At 39.1% G+C, this 15,083-nt stretch overlaps 1 protein-coding gene across 1 annotated transcript; it reads left to right on the forward strand.

The window, feature by feature from the left end:
• Positions 1 to 1,165: 1,165 nt before the first annotated feature.
• Positions 1,166 to 11,878, forward strand: LOC119735732 (wee1-like protein kinase 1-A). The gene is given in 12 exon segments (XM_038209639.1): positions 1,166 to 1,815; positions 1,818 to 1,859; positions 1,861 to 2,048; positions 3,033 to 3,111; positions 3,684 to 3,853; positions 4,701 to 4,822; positions 6,354 to 6,500; positions 7,833 to 7,970; positions 8,151 to 8,236; positions 8,859 to 9,026; positions 9,948 to 10,087; positions 11,502 to 11,878. Coding segments are annotated over 12 exon segments (1,890 nt in total). The 5' UTR covers positions 1,166 to 1,323; the 3' UTR covers positions 11,620 to 11,878.
• The last annotated feature ends 3,205 nt before the right edge of the window (positions 11,879 to 15,083 follow it).

Raw genomic sequence — 15,083 nt, forward strand, 5'->3', positions numbered from 1 at the left:
TGTGTGTTTTGTTTCAAGTAGATTTTTTGAGTGGCTTTCTGATTATATAAATATTACCATGTACTTTTTGTCATGTAGCTACATATATATGGATAATGTTTTAATCACCTTGAGGAAAACAAATATGTAGATTATTTTAGCAATAATACATTGAGATGGGTGTTTTTGATCTATGATAAATGAGGCATGGTCGTTTTAGGTTAAATGTAGATGTGGCATTTTCCATTGAATTTTACTGTAATGCCACACTAATAATTTGGGAGAGTACGTGCCACTGCTGTTATAGTCAGAATTATTTGGGTTTTTGTCTTCATTTGTGGAATATTTTAGAACACAATAGACTAGAAATTACCTCAGTCGTTGTAAAGATAGATTGGTCTTTTTGTACATAAGAGTTTAAAATCACAAATGTTTAGAAATAAAAAGATAAGTTGCTCATAACATCTCACTTTTTGGAAGTATATTTTTATAAAGTTGCTGAACATCCTAAACTGTCCAGCATGCAGCAGGCCGGGAATTTTGGTGGTTTTACAAGAACACTATTTTTCGTATTTTAGATGTGTAAACGTGAAAGTGATGGCTATATGACTTTAAAAAGGAAAATTAAAAGTGGCAGTCAAAACAATGCAGTATAAAGATTTTTAAATCATATACATGCATCCATTCCCCCCGCCCCTAAAAAGGGTAACTTTATTTTCTATTAAAAAAATGTAAATACATGTGTTTATCTCCCGAAAAGTACTGGCCATTGAACCGAGAACACGCATATTCTTGCTGCTTGAAGCATCGAGCCCAACACCAAACCCCACCCTCAAATCCCCCCCCCCAAGAAAAACATTCTTCATGCCTCCCCCGCCCCTTATTTTTCGGCTCATAATGCGAGGTGAATCAGCCCGAGTACCCAAGCGTCCACGTTGGCGTTCCTTTCCAGGATTATTACAATACAACATGTTTACACTAAAGCTTCGTCACCCATTGTTATCGGATTATTGTTGGTGAATCATTTCTGGGTCGACCGGTCATACGTCATAATCTATTAAAAGCCAGGGGGTACGACAACGTTGAGTGGTACAGCCTCGATCTCATACATGTGGTATGTGGTGTCTACGGGACGTAGTTCAGTTCTGGGAAGGAGGATTATTTAACGCATTCTGATTGGTCAGATTCGATCTTATCGCGTAACCGCTACACAGGCGCGCCATTTTTCAGAATGAGTAATTTGTAAATGTTTTACACACACAGTCATGACGATTGTGTTTGATTTGTTTTAAAAGTCGTGTTTCGTTATTTGATTCGACATCTGTTTGTAGTAAATGCCTCACCATGTCTGTGGTCACCCCAGCAAAGTCACTTTTTGGACATCAGTTCGTAGCATCGCCCGTACAAAGGCTGAAATTTCGGGACTGTGATGGCAGCGACAGCCCAGACGAGGAAGCCGAGGATTCCTCGATCGACTCGTCAGCCAGTACGGTGGAGTCGGATTCGATCTCCATGTCAAACTCTAAAGATGACCTAATGGACTCGATGGACTCTTCAATGGAGGGCTGGGATCCAAGCCTAGGTACACCCAAACACAGTCCTGCAAGCAAAACCAAGAGGAGATCCCTAGATAGGTCTCCTCTCAGCCGATTTTCAAGTCCGGAGACGTCACCGATGATGTTTAAAAACCAAGCGCAACCGCGGCTCGCGTTTCGCCCACAGCAGGAGGAGAGCAGCCCGTCCTCAACACCGCCCCACAAACGGCTCCGGAACTTGCGTCTGTTTGACACGCCACACACTCCAAAGTCCCTGATCGAACGATCCAGACCGGTCACGGTGGTTTCAACAGCAGCCACGGGTTCGCAGCGGAGGAGGGGCGGCCCCGGCGGCCTGGGCAGCCGCTTGTTTCACGGCAAGTCGAGGAATGACTTGGAAAACAGGCAGACCAAATCTGCCCCGCGGATGGGGGCACCAAACACGAGGCAGGAGGCCAAGCTGGCTAATGTTAATCCCTTCACACCTTCGGCAATGGTTCTTAATGCATCCAGGAAGAAACGACAAAGGAGAGAGTGAGTGCTTCTTCCACTTCCAGTCGCAAACTTGCTTCAGAAGATAGGCCTATACTGACATGACTGAAGGATTTAAGAAATTCTCTAAAAGTCTAATTTGTTTTAGGCTAGTATTCAGACCAATTGATCAACCAACACAAAGCTGATGTTTTTAAGTTTACAATAAAATAGCAGCCTTGTCATTTGGTTAAACCATGGTTAAACCCCTTATTTATTGTAAAAACATAAGTTGTTTTTTTGTATTTTTGATCATGTTGATTGTAAATTGTAATTCCTCATTTGCATATTTATGCATATTATCTGCTCAAAAATGTTATCAGTAATTTTTTTAGGCCTGTGTTTTTTTCTCAAGTAGGCCTAGGCCTAATTTGTAGTATTCAAACACTTAATTGACCAGAAAGTTTGCAGTGGGGCTAGCAGAGCTTGGGAGTCATGCACATTTTTTGTAGCAATATCTAAATCTTTCATTGCTACAAATATTGTGTTCAACATATTTTTCAATGACTAGCCACCAGGTGTAAAGTGACATACATTGTATACAAATTTTTCATTTGTCACTAAAAAATAATCAATTGTCAGTTTGGAAAGGGTGTGGATGCCAAGTTTGAGGTCTCACTTCAATTTTCGAAGGAGAGTTTTCTTCACTTGAGAGTGATGCAGAGTTATTTTGATTTAAAAGCCTGTGAATAGACTCGGGCTTTACATATCTTACCTTTTGAAAAAAAATTGACCCTTCAGCAGTCTGGTGGCATTACTATGGAGAAATGTGTTCTTTATGTTGGACTGGTTGTTCCATTTTCTTTTATTGCATGTTTTCACTATCTTAAGTTTTGGGACTCTCATACACTAGTATTGAGAGTGAGAGTCCCAAATCTTTGGACTAGGAACCACTGTTATTATTGAGCATTCATATAGGCATCAGAGATTTTAGAGTAAAAACTGTACAGTTCACAGTAACAAGAATTTTAAAATGTTGCTTTACAGAGGAATGAGTGCATTGTGGGATATGGACATGGATGACCTGGACAACAGCGACGTTGACGTACTTCCAAACCCATGCAAGGTGAAAATAATTTAGTGCATTTTTATCTATCACTTGAACAGAAGCACGTTTGTTTACATCTGGAATAATCAATTGAACCCTCCTCCTATATCAACAGTCACAGACAGTCAAAAAATCATTCCTCTTAATTCCACTGCCCTGCCCTGCCTTTTACACAGGCTAGTCAACAACAGTCACATCATATTTTAAACAAGTACTGTGACTAGTCAAATTCAGTCAACAGACAAGAGCAGGCAAGTGGTACTAGGCACAGGCAGCTGGCTTATCAGTCACCTACAGTCAAAGCACAGCTATCAAGTTACATAAACAGCCACAGCCAGTCAATCCTGCTGTATGTAATCAATTTAACTTACATGTAACTATTAAAACAGTCGATTGATATTGACTGCAAGGACAACTTCGCACAGAATGATGTTGCCTTTCTAAAATGAAAACATACATTATTGAAACAATTAATTTACTTTAACCGCAATTTCTAGGTTTCAGAAAATTTCAAATCATACCAGCAGTTGCAATTCCCACATAAGTTGAGTTTGTACGGAACATGTGACATTCCAAATTGTTACTTTCAGAGGATTGCCCTGCGCGAGACCAACATTTCCCGCTACAACGAGGAATTCGTTGAAGTTTGTAAGATAGGATCCGGTGAGTTTGGAGCCGTGTATAAATGCATCAACAGGCTGGATGGCTGCTTCTATGCCGTCAAGAAATCTAAGAATCCCATCGCTGGCTCAGCGTTTGAGTAAGTTAACTGCTGATTTTTTTTGGTCAGATTCCATAATCATATTATTTCACGTATTTGTCCTTAACCCCTAACTCCTGATGGAGTTGGGCATTTTGGTGAACATTCCTACATCCTCCAAGACACAACATGCAGGAAACCAATGGGACAGTCCGTACACATAACTGCAAAATGAGTAAAATATTCTCAACTTTACCTTCCTTGAAAATTCCTAAAGGGAGTTTAACAATTAGATCATACGGTTTTCTCATAAGGCCAAAAAAAAATAATAGTTCTGTTTCCCTACCTACCCTATTCTGACCGCTCCTACCCTAACCATAAATTTCTATCTTATAACCTTGACTACACGCAGACACCTCCGTATGATCATACACAAAAAAAATTGCAAAAAAAAAATTTACCTACCTACCTACCTACCCTATTTCAAATGCCATGTAATCGGAAGCAGAACTTTTTTTTTTTTTGGCCTAAGACTTCCAAGTTTTTCAAATATGTTCTTCCAGAAGTTTCCAACTTTTGGCAGAATTTGGGAAAAAAAGTTACAAATATTAAATGCACCAAAAACTGTATAATTTAAACTACAGTGAAATCTCGATAAGTCAAATTTCAAGGGAACAGGTTCAAAATTTGACTTAAGCAGAGTTTTAAGTTAAGCAGGGTTGTATACAGGCTTCTAGCCAGGCATACAATAGGATATCGGGCCGATACGCTTCGAAAAAAAATCCGATACGCTTTGATCCTTTTACTGTACTTTACTGCCCTTTTAAAAAAAATGGACAGTTAGTGCCTCATTTTTGTGTGCTGTTTGGAGCCTCATATTGAAATATTGGTATTTTTTTTCTGGCAGGCAAATGGCATTGAATGAAGTGTACGCACACGCAGTTCTTGGGACGCACGTGCATGTGGTACGGTACTATTCTGCCTGGGCGGAGAACAACCACATGATCATACAGAATGAATACTGCAATGGTGGGTGTTTAGTCAAACTGTTTATTATTTCAACCTAAACAACATCTAGCTTAATAACCGGTTTTCCAAAGGCATTCAGTTGGTTTGGTTTGTATGTCTTTTTTTGTGCCAAGAATAAATATCAGAAATGTGTAATACCTAAACAACCGCTACATCAGATTTGAATCAGCCAACCGATCATGCACGCTCAGTGGTCGAGTGGTAAGACGTCTGCACTAGAAAGCAGGAGGTCGTTGGTTTGAGTCCCACCAGAGTGATTTTTTCTCACTTTCACTTGGGGGGGGGGGGGGGGGATGTTAACACAGTCTTTATCAGACATGTAACTTTTCTCTGATTTCCTCATTTTTTAATTCTCATGAATGCCATTACAAATTGAAAAATGCTGTATAAAGTCTTGTGTGGTTTGGAATTTCCTTGTTTTTTCTAAAGTCCCAGTAGCATGCCTGGTTTATACGTCGGTGAAGGGCAAAACCTAATATTGAATTTGCATGTAATATCTACGTTGTTTTCTAGTTTTGTCAAGTAACACCATATTGTGAGGGGTAGCTATAACATACACTGCTTATGAAAACTTAGGAAAAGAATAACACACATCTCAGAATGTTTGGAAAATTTGTAAAAAATCTTGTATTCTTCAATAAGCATTGCACCTCCTCCTTTTTTGAATCAAAAGATAACCATTAGTTGGTATCCTGGAACATTTTCAGTCAAGAAGTAACTTGTATTACATTATACATGTATTACACTGCATATTGACTCGTTGATGAATTCATTAAACTTTAGAGTGGTGTGGGTGGTTTCGGACTGTATAAGGAGTAGCACACAGGGTGCTTTGGGGCGGTATAGGGACTAATCTGTGAAATCAGCAATACCTGGGCCCTTTGCCACTGAAGAACCGACATTTTGATAAGGGAATAAATGTGTGCTTCGGAGGTTTTTATCACTCTGTTTAAGACCACTTAAGAGTCTGGGTGCTGATAATTACCCGAGCCCGAGGCGAGGGTAATTATCAGCACCCAGACTCTAAGTGGTCTTAAACAGAGTGATAAATACCGACGGAGCACATATTTATTCCCATTCATAAATACCTTTTCGGTAAGAAAAAAATCATATAATTCGTTCAAAACATCCCGATTTTGTTCAACAAATTCACTTTATGCTTTTTGAAACATCCCTCTTGCAAAATAATGGAGTGTTCAGCTGGCGAGTAAGATGTAAACAACCCTTTTATGGAGATTGACGCGCGCGTATCATGTTCTGCGCGATGTTGCGCAGAACGCACCTGGCGCGTTGCGTTTTGAATTTAGAACTATAAAATTCTGACTCCCTGGTAGTGTTTAAGACCAGCTAGCCATGTCTTTATCATCCGTTTAAGACCGGCCACGTGACGGGCTCTCGACCAATAGGAATGCGTAAACTGTCTTAGGTATTTATGAATATGAAATTATGAATACACTAAAAAAGTTGAAGGCCTTAATACACATCTTACAATTAATAATGTATTATTTTTTTTATCTCTTCCCATTTTCAGGAGGAAGCCTGGCAGATGTCCTCTTCCAGAACCAACAACGAGGGCAGCATTTCTCGGAGCCAGAGCTGAAGCAGCTGCTGTACCAGGTAGCACAAGGGTTGCGATATATCCACTCACAGGGACTGGTGCATCTAGACATCAAGCCAGGTAAGCAAACTTGGTTGTTTTGTAAGTGAACATGGTTGTTTGGTAAGCTACTGCGGCAGTTAAAGAGGTTGTGGAATGCTCGAAGACATTTCTGTCATTTTTCGGGTATATGTAGCCTAAGGTGTGATGAAATAAAAACGACTATTGTTTCTGTCATAAAATGAGTACAAAAGGTACTTTTGAGAGCTGTTTTTCAAGTCCTGTTATGCCTGTTTCGACCCGAACGTGCAATTTGTGTAAAAGTCGTCGTTGCGGGCAGCAAACAAAACACAGTAAATCGTGACGTAATAAACAGGACTCCCGATGCAGAGTAGCATATACGAGTCCTGTTTATTACGTCACGATTTACTGTGTTTTGTTTGCTGCCCGCAACGACGACTTTTACACAAATTGCACGTTCGGGTCGAAACAGGACCTGAAAAACAGCTCTCAAAAGTACCTTTTGTACTCATTTCATGACAGAAACAATAGTCGTTTTTATTTCATCACACCTTAGGCTACATATACCCAAAAAATGACGGAAATGTCTTTGAGCATTCCACAACCTCTTTAAATAAGTGGATATAGTATGTGGCGAGTCGGCGCGGTTGGTTGGCAATGTCAGCGTGGTTGGCAGTGTTGTTGGTCAGTTTTTGGTGGTCTCAGTCTCGATACCCAGCGGTCTCAGTCTCAGTCTCGGATATTTAAGGTCTCGATATTTTTCCCGGTGGCAGGTCGAGACCTCGAAAATATCAATACAAAACGAAAACAAATTGATACTACGCACAGGTCGTATCAGTGTAACAAAAGTGGGAGCGAGTGTGAACGTCATTACACGTACTAATTGTGAAGTGGATGCAACGACTCAACGATGCACAATTAACATATTTCTTCACGTTTGTTGTCGTTCACGTTTTCATCTGCTTGTACTTTTTATTGAGATCTTTAGTGTACGTATTTGAGTCTTTTCAGATGTCATGCAATTCTGCTGTCGTCAGATTTGGTTTTAGAGACCACAAAGAGTATTTTGATGCGAAAGCAGGAAACAAGAAGCATACTGCAGTATGCATTTTCTGTCCCCCTGCTGTGATACGGATTATGGACAGATCTTTTTATTATGTAATTTGAACACAAGGTCTCGAGGTCTCGGACCATCGGGTTTCGGTCTTTGTCTGGAACCTTAAGGTCTCGGTCTCAGACCTCCTGGTCTTGTTCTCGGACTTCCAGGTCTTGACTACAACATTGGTGGTTCGTAAGCAAGGTTGGGTGATTAGCAATGTTTAGTAGATTTTTTGGTTTCCCTTTGAAACTTTCAGTTTTCGAATTTCTTACCGTCTTCCCTTTCATTTTCAGGAAATATTTTCATATCAAAGAAAGAAATTGTCAACGGGGATCCTTCTTCACCCAGAGATGGTTACCATGACAACAGCCCCGATGAAGACATAGAGAATCCGTTACTGACTGGGCAAAACCCAACCGTCTACAAAATCGGTAAGGATTGATTGGTTTAATTTCAGTATGATTTAGGGGTAAAAAAGCATGTATTTTACCTTAGAAACAGATAAATTTATGGTTTAAAATAACAGTGTAGTCGACAATAAAGTGGAGTGTGAAGATTTTACAAAAGCCTTGTTCCTTAAATTAATGAAGTCCGTGTATGCATTACACCAGGTGACCTTGGTCATGTGACCTCTCTGGCCAATCCAAAGGTAGAAGAGGGTGACGTCAGGTATCTGCCAAATGAGATTCTTCAGGAGGTAAGCACATTGCTTAATGTAGTTTGTAATACATGTATATTGAATGTTCTACATGTTCCAGATTTTGTTTTTTTGCTTTGATTATTTCTGATTTGCAGTACCCAAACGTTAACTTTACAAATTACTTAGAAACTTCTCAGACAATGAAAAAGAAAGGTTTTTGAATGTCATTTGTGGTGAATTTTGAAAAATAACAACCAGGCCACATGGGAAAACATCATATTGCAAGTAAATTTATGATCCCTTCGAAAGTTGCAGTTTTCAATATTAAGCTATAAAGTTCACTGTACACACTTGCATCTTGCTGTATTGACACACCAATGTGGTAGCGTTATCATGCGGACCTTTATGAACAATCTGAATAGTAAGTTCTGAGATTCAAATTTTGAGGTTGGATTTTTTTTAACGTATACCCGGGTACCTGGTTCATTTTTCAATCGGGTACCTGGTTCCCGTGGTACCCGTAAATGCACACCTCTAAATATTGTAATCTTTGCTGGTAAAACCGAATCCCTTTTCTGTGATTTATTTCCAGTTCTACTTTTAGACTTAGCTACCTCTTATTTCATTCAGATTCAGAATTGTCAAACTAATGCCGATATTCCCAATTTCTTATACTCAGGAGTACTCCAACCTGACCAAGGCAGACATCTTCGCCCTGGCTCTAACCATCTTCGTTGCAGCCTGCGGGGAACCGCTGCCCAAGAACGGTGACCTGTGGCACAAGATCCGGAAAGGGTGGCTACCACGCCTGACGCATTGCTCCGAAGTTTTCAACCAACTGCTTGTAGTAAGATTTAGTGACAGTGTTTGTTTGTTTTATGTTCAGGGGTTTGGGTATACAGTAAACTCCAGCCAAGTCGACATCGTATAACTCGTCATTTTGCTCAAATCGGCCATCTGACGAAAGTCCCAATTGTATCTAATTCAGTTCCATTGAAATTTTCATTTCTAAGTCGGCCTTTGTAAGTCGCCATTTCCACCTAAGTCGGCGTGTTACTTTCGGTCCCATTTCCTCAAAACCACAAAAATTCCTTCTTATAAGTCGGCATCCAAAAAAATACACCACCGCCACGTGCGCGATCGAAAAGGGCTTTCCCCGATACCAACGCCACGTGCGCGATCGAAAAGAGATTTCCCCGATACTGCGAGCACATCAATACTATTACTCCCTCTAGTCCTGCACGCATGCGCTCTGCACATTTTGGGGGTCCCCTTTATTGAATTAACTTACGAATATCGGTATACCACGCACGCATTAATTAGTAACTGTACACGTACACATATGTGCAAGCTTTCTGCACCACACTGTTAATGCTGGCCGAACGTCCTTGCTTCGTACGGGCATGACTTTTTGTGATCAATTAAGTTTCGTTCAAAAGACGTCTCTTAATGAAACACAGGCATGCCACTTTTTCTCGGATCTGTTGATTTCCTCGTTTTTCACTTCACGTGAATGCCATTGCAAATTGAAAAATAAAGTCTTGTGTGGTTTGGAGTTTCCTTGTTTTTTTCTAAATTTCCAGTTGCATGCCCGAAAACAATGTTTTTGTTCATATTTAGAACTCTGAATGCATGTCTTCTCTCTAACAGAGTTGCTTCTGTAATAACTTCTGGTCCAAGCAAGATGATCTTTTTTTCCTGTCTTACTTTAGTATTTTCACCCACGGACTTTGAATGATATTGATTTTGTTTTTGTTTTTTTCTTCAGACAATGATAAATCCCAATCCTACTGAAAGGCCCTCAGCATCGGCACTGGCACATCATCCCGTGCTCTGCCCAAACAAATCCTACACACAGCTCAAAAAGGAACTCAATGCGGCCAAGTTCCAGAATGCTGTCCTATCAAGGTGAGTATCGTCAGTGTGATAACAATAACATAAAAACTTTTGTCAGTGGCATACTAGCCAAGAGTTTGAGCTATGGAAGAGAGGTATTAAACACCCTCATGTAAAACTATACAACTGCACCCAATTTCACGAAACTCATCGTAACTTACGAAGCATCGCAGCGCTACGATGCATCGTATCCCTACGATGCGTCGCAGCGAAGCGTCCTGCGATTCATTTCACAAAACGCGTCACTCTTACGACACGTCCTAGTGTATTTACAGCACAGTACGATGACTGTTGCGTGTATTTATTCAGCTTACAGTAAAGAGTCGTCTGATAGTCAACAAAGAGTCGTTGGATCTCCGCTCCAAAACTGTATAAAATGAAAACAAAATGGCGAACGTGTGATGAGTTTTAACGGAAAACAAGCTCGCGGTGGACTGATAGCTACTTTGGAATTTAAACTGCTCTATTTCAGGCTAATTAATAATTACTTCAATGCATTTTCCTTCTGCAACTTTACAAACACTGTCTCGGTATTATAGTCTCGTTTATGTAATTTTTATGGCATAAAACTGGGTAAGAAAAGGACGCTTCTTATTTCGCGATGACCATCAGTCACGCCGTAACTTGCAGCGTGTTTAAAGCTGTTGTCAAGGAACTTACGATGCGTTCAACATATCGCAGGTTTGGTGAAATGGATCGTACAACGCGTTGCGAGTTGCTTCATGTTACACGTCGTAACTCGGGTCGCGACGCGTTGTAGTGTTTTTAGTGAAATTGGGTCCTGACCTCATAAATAAAGACAGCTAATACTTCAAGTAGTTTTAAATTCTATTGGTTGCTATCAATCCTATTAGAATGATGGGGCGAATTCGATCAAGGACCATAGTTTGACTAACTCTGATTGAACGCACGCTTGTCGATGGTTGGACTAGTCTAGTAGACTACTGAGGACCAGCCGACCACGGTTGATCGTGCCACGATTTACAGCTGGTTATCAAAAGCAATTTTTCATAGCATAGAACAGAGGGGACCAACTCTCGACAAAAATGGCGGAAAAACAAAAACAGTTGATTGCTACATTTCATTTTCATTGCAAAGTTTTCCCATAATTAGTTTATGATTATGTCACTTTCGCACCACTGTACAATTATAATGGCGACGGTAAGGTGTCATGGTAAGATAAGAGGACGGTAAGATGCACTTGGGTGGACCTTACATTTGTCAAGAAAAGTTGTGGCAAAGAGGCTTGCTAATGAACAGTAAGATTAAAAGATTGTTGCCTTTAAATGATGTTAACCCTCATTCCGATGTGACCGTCACAGATATGAGATTTATGCATAAGCAAATCAATCATAACACTCAAATAGGTTAATATAAAATACAATTGAGGGTTTGAAAATTATGTCTTATCCTTTCATCAACCCAGGGAACTCCAACAAGCTAGGGATGCAACGGAACAAGACGTCCTGAAGCCAATGTCCAAGACCAACTCGAGACTCATCGGCAAGAAGATCAACAGGAGTATGAGCCTGACCATCTACTGACACAACTGCAAATCCAGAGAATCCTGAGGCTGCAGCCAGTGATAAGATTTGTTGCATCGGTTTGGTCATGAGTTGCATCGTAATATGCTTCTGTAATCACATGAATCCCATGAAATGAAAATTGGTTTTGCCATCATTTCTCAAAAAGGTCATTGTGACACGGGAGACTTAAAGGTTTGCATGGTGGACATGATCAAGGAATGCAAGGGTTGGGGTAACACCAAATAATATTTCTTTAGAGATTTCTAGTGCTGAGAAGAACCAGTTGTTTAAACTTGACGTTTTGAACAGCGTGCTCGACGTTTCAAACAGCGAGCTTCAGTCTCCTGCTGATGAACAGAGCACACTGTTTGAAACGTCAAGTTGAAAACAACTGGTTCTTCTCAGAACTGCACAACTCTTAAGAGATATTAATCACATGGTGTTACCGCAAACCTTCCATTCTTTATTGTCACCGTTGGAAAAAAATAGTCTGTGAAGTTTTAATGGTGACAGAATGAGTAGACAGAGCAGTCCGACCAGTAGTGTCGATATAAAAAACAAAAATTGGGAGGTTGTCCTAGAAGATACAACCCAAACGATTGCAACTTTGGCCAGGTTCGGGCAAGGACCATTAGTCGACTAGTGGTTGATTTGTGACGTACCTTACGCCTGCGCACTGATAGCAACGTGCGAACGTCTCTAGTCAAACGCTGGTCAAAATGTCATCGCAAAACTTCTGGATCCTGGCTCTCTGCTAGCGATATGAATGCGCGCGGCTATTGGTTACCAGCGATGCAACCAACCCAAGTAGGCTGGTTCCAAATAGTCGACTAGCGTAGTCAACCACCGTCGACTAGACAGAGTTCGGGAAAACGTTAGTTAACCATTGGTCAACTATAGTCCTTGCGCGAACTTGGCCCATGCTGCAGGCCAAGGTTTTCAAGTAGGATAATATGCCACCGGTGTGTCAAATAAGGTGAAGTTTAACAGAAAAAAAGGTAATCGTGCTTTCCACAATACACGTACTTACATACAAATAAGGAATGACATGATGTAAAATGCAAAAATCTGCCTTTGTCATGAAGAACTTGTTTATTTTGCCGAAGAGAATTCAGCACCTTCAGAATTTCAGACATCTAGGTTAGAATTTACCTCTGTTGGTACTTTTCACTACTGGTTTTAACTAAAAGGGTTTGTAGAGCAGTGTGATTTTAGAAATGAAAGTAGAGTTAAAACAAACAATTGGTGTGTTGTTGCTCAAAATAGTTTCAAACAGAATTTCTTCATTGAGTGGCTTATATTCAAACTAAAACCATCTACATGTAGTGTTAGCGAGAAGTGGTTGTGGGTTACTGACTTCTACACTTATTTTTGCAAAAGTAAGTTGAATTTAAGGACAAGGAAAGTTTGTGGTGCGTGGTCAAATACACACACTGGTCATGTTCAAGTTTAGAATGCAGTACATCATTTAAACGAACTTTCATGCCCGATCATTAAAATTGATTTACAGTTGATAATAACACATTTTAACAGCTTACATTTGTAGAAATACAATGTATTAACAATGTCCTACAGTTGAGCTTGACATTTCATCTAATATATTTTCTCATTTTTGTTGCATTTCTTTTATTCAAGTATTTGTTTACAGTGATCATCTCCCCCAAATTTTTTTTGTGGCAGATACTTCAAATAAAAACCACACACGAAAGGGTTTCTGTAATTGTAAAATTCTGCAGTGATCCTTTTTGGTAATGCCTAAAGGCCAGTACTGATACTTTTTGTTTTAGTTTTTAGATAGTAGTTTGTTAGATTTAGTTGAGATTATCAAATAGTATGAGAGATTTTATTACTTTTTAGAGTATATAATCTGAGGCTGTATATAAGAAAAACATCATCGTGCATCAATTTTTTTTGTTATAAACCATGGTGTTAATTCATGTAAATAGCAGTGACGCTTCTAGAAACTTAAATGATTCTGTCACCTATGCAAATGCTGTATTAAAACTTAACCACTATGCAAATATTTGTTATCTACATGTATTAAAAAAAGGACCTCCTAATTCTTGCGATTCACAATGCAGTGCGCCACCAAGAGTTTGCCACGAAGAGTCCATTTTTTCTTGTGCACTGTGGGAGATTGTCGACAATTTGCAGCGCGGGACATTTGAAATTGTTAGTTTTTCTGGTCAGTATAGTTTCGTAAGCGTATGATTCGAGTGTATGTTTGCCCTTTTCCTTTCTTTTTATCAATATGGTGTGTTTTGTAAGGTGGCAGAACGCTATGCCCCAATCTATAACGAATTAGCTGAAGTTGTTTACTGACACTCATTCAAATGGGCTGTGTTTTGTCGACCGTAAAGTAAAAAAAAAAGACTCTATGGCAAACTCTTGGTGGCGCACTGCATTGTGAATCGCCCCAATTGTCTCCTTTAATGTGCAACCCCTAGTGCAGTCTCAGAATGATAAAACAGAGCGAGTCAAAAAAAGAAGAAGCAAAAAGCGGAACCCAAAAAACAAAGAAATGTATTTCATAAAAAACAAAAACTAAGTAGCACCAAAATTACTTATGACTTGGAAGCCCATTTTAAGTGAGAAAATTGTTTCAATTGCTCTACATTGTACATGTTAACATTTCAACACTATGTATACAAAGTAGCCTGAAATCAGTTTCGTCCAAAAAAAGCAATTTATTTTGTGTTCCAACTATTTGGAACACCAAAGAAAATGACACTTGTCTCAACAAGTGTAGTACACAATATCTTTATAAACAACCCTTCTTTTGCTTTTAATGGGATTAAAAAAAAAAACACCATTTTTTTTTTAAAGAATGGGCCTTCAAAAGAGGACTGTTGAATATTTGTAACTTTTAAACTGAGGTTTTATCGCTGGTGCTGTTTGAAGACAATTGTAAGGACAATTCTTGAAATCGCATTTTTGGATGAATCAGATTTAAGGGTCATTTTGTTTGAATGTTGATAAAATTTGGATTTTTTTTTTCATATAAAAATAGTTTATTAAATTGGCTTACCAGTCAAAATTTATTTTTCGTGCTACATATTTTTTTTTAAATATGATATAATTTTCTTTGGTTTTTTTTTTTGAATCACAATGTATTTAGTAAACTACACAAAGTGGAGTATATACAAATCCCGATACCCGCACGAGGGTAGTACAAACTGAAAATAATATCTGGGGGAAAAAAACTAGTTGGGTAGTTATTAGGAAACACCCATAAAATACATTGAATGTAAATTGTCGACTTGTTTTATTCCTTAATTCGTTTTCTTTACACCTTTGATACAGTTTCAGTGAATTTTTTTACCATTTTTTAATGTTTTTTTGTCTCCAAATTACAGATAAATTTAAATAAAGATTCGTATATGATTTATATTAAAACAAGGTCTATTGTGTACATGTTCTATGCTCAAAGTTGTTGAAAAATGGCTGCTGGTAAAAAAAATCACGGGTTGAATTTTGCTCTT

This window comes from Patiria miniata, unplaced genomic scaffold (genome assembly GCF_015706575.1).
Source record: "Patiria miniata isolate m_02_andy unplaced genomic scaffold, ASM1570657v1 HiC_scaffold_29, whole genome shotgun sequence".
NCBI classification, from domain to species: domain Eukaryota; kingdom Metazoa; phylum Echinodermata; class Asteroidea; order Valvatida; family Asterinidae; genus Patiria; species Patiria miniata.